General features: G+C 57.0%; 1 protein-coding gene across 1 annotated transcript; it reads right to left on the bottom strand.

The window, feature by feature from the left end:
- Positions 1-160: 160 nt before the first annotated feature.
- On the bottom strand, positions 161-1,453 carry POSPLADRAFT_1163455 (hypothetical protein; the record flags this gene model as incomplete). The annotated part of the gene is made up of 2 exons (XM_024487784.1): positions 161-227; positions 363-1,453. The coding sequence occupies 2 exons, from the start codon at positions 1,451-1,453 to the stop codon at positions 161-163; spliced, it is 1,158 nt and encodes a 385-aa protein (XP_024332537.1).
- Between the last annotated feature and the right edge of the window lie 784 nt (positions 1,454-2,237).

Below are 2,237 nucleotides of genomic sequence, written 5' to 3'. Positions count from 1 at the left end.
GAAGATCGAGCGAGGAGGTCGAGAATGACCACTACCCCAAGCGAAGAGGAGCAGAGACTTGAATGAATAACCAGGTCGAACTTAGGGTTCGACCGACTAATGGTACAACTACTTATACAAGTACCGACTGCGCACGGACCATCGTGTCTATGTGGTCGTGTTAGTGAAGGAAGAAACGTAGTGGTACGATACCAGGCACGAAGTGCGCACGGACCCCATTATGTAAGCTACATAATGTTCAACCTGCGGGTGAGCGCTTAAGACAGGCGCCAGTATGGGCGCTAGTAGTACAAGAGATAGAACGGAAAGACAAATGTTTCATTACCCCCCTACCAGAGTCGAAGTCCCATTCGACTACTTACTGCTCACCGTCTCCATACAACTCCCAATCTACGCCGTCGTCCTCCTCTTCGTTGAACCACTCCTTGCGTGCGTTCCGCCCTACGTTCATCCATTCCTCGCCGGAGAGGTGCTTCCGATTCGGCCAGGAGCTGTCCCACGTCCATTGAGTGGTGTCCGGTGTCCAGTCGGGATCGACTTTGCGAAAGACGACGGGTGTATCGGGGCGGGGGCGCGAAGGTCCCGCGACGGGACTGGCGGGGGGTTCGGGGTTAGCGCTACGCGGTGGAGGGATGGGTATCGCTTTCGTCTGCCTTTCTTTCTCCTTCCTCTCCTTCGCCTCGTTGATGATTCCTTCGAGGAACACGTTGTCGACGACCACCCCCACGCGTTGCGCAGGTTCTTCAGGTGGTGCGGATACGTGTCGCTTCATCGGCCTGGTTCCGCATTCTCGCTCCAGGTGTCCAGGGGCTTCTTTTCCGCATCCTGCGCATCGTACGTCTGGACAGTCCCGCACCCAGTGTCGAGACGATCCACATCGCCTGCAGCTTCCCTTCGGGGTCCAACCAGGGTTGGGTTGCCAGTCAGCCGGGATGGTAGTGCTCCGCGGCGTTGCTTGGAGGAAAGGGGATGGGATCGGGAGGCGCCTGAAGGCAGACGTCGGTAGGGGTGCGGGTAGGGGTAAGTACGCGTTGGGGATGGCGCGCGGGATGAATTTGTTGTGTCGTGCTCGGATGCTGAGTGGTAAGAGCGGTTGAAAGCGATGGGCAACTCTCAGATTGTCGAGCCGGATGAGCTCGGTGAGAACGCGGTCGTCCTGTTGGCGTAGGAGCCGCTTGTGGTGGTCGATGGCCTCGTCGGCTGCCTTGACAGCCTCGTCGTATTCGCGGCGGGCGGAGAGATACGCCTCTAGTGCAGCGCGGTCGGTGGCATTGGTTGCCTCGGGGTTGTGGGCTTTGAGCTTGTTGAAAACGTCGGTGGGATTACTGAGAAGGAGCGTCAGCAAGGTGCTGTCGCCGACGTGGGTGTGCTTAGGGGTGTAGATTGAGAGCCTTTTCCCGCCTTCAGTCGAGGGGGCGTTGAACTGGTCGAGGAACGGGAGGGTGGAAGACATGTTGGTGCGAGTGGGGATGTAGCGACCGGGTAGAGCTGCTATCGATTCAGCTCAAGTCCTTCCTGTTCTTATACTCTGCCAACACTTCGTCAGCCGTCCCAGTCAGGTTTGCTTCGGGCTCCCATGAGTCATCGGCTGTTGAGTAACCCTTCCACCTGACGCGATATTCGCGGCGTCGCATCCTCTTGTTCTCTCGATGTCCGATGATGGCTTCGACTTCGTAGTTATCTTCGCCCTCGATAAGGTCAGGAGGTGGCCTCGTGTAGTTCGGACCATGGATCTCCGTCTCCGAGTAGGGAGATAGAAGCCATTCGTGGAAAACGGGGTGGACTCGCCAGGTGCTAGGGAGGTCTAGCTTGTACGCGACCGTTCCGATCTTGTCTAGGACTTTGAACGGCCCTTCTCGCCTTGGGGCTAGTTTCCTGGACGGGTACGGCAGCTTCAAGTTCTGGGAGTCTAGCCATACCAGCTGACCTTTACGGAAGGAACCCCCCTTCTTTTTACTCTCTTGGCCAGGACGTTCTGGGCCATCTCCATTGCCGCATGTGCTTCCTCGCGGATGTTTTGCAAGTCCTTGAGGCGATAAGCTGCTTGCGGCGTGTTTGATCCGGGGTNCGCGGTGGGTATTCCGCGAGGTTCGATCCCATCATGAGTTTGAATGGGGACTCTTCGTCGTGGAATGCTCGCGGGATTGTGAGCAAATTGCGCAGTGTGAAGATGGTCAGCCCATTATCCGGATCATTGGCAGTGAAGCAGCGGAGTAGATCTCTAGTTCTTGGTTTAC

Source organism: Postia placenta, assembly GCF_002117355.1.
Source record: "Postia placenta MAD-698-R-SB12 unplaced genomic scaffold POSPLAscaffold_423, whole genome shotgun sequence".
NCBI lineage: Eukaryota > Fungi > Basidiomycota > Agaricomycetes > Polyporales > Adustoporiaceae > Rhodonia > Rhodonia placenta.
Note: the sequence above shows the minus strand (reverse complement) of the source record. Positions and strands in the feature narration are given on the sequence as shown.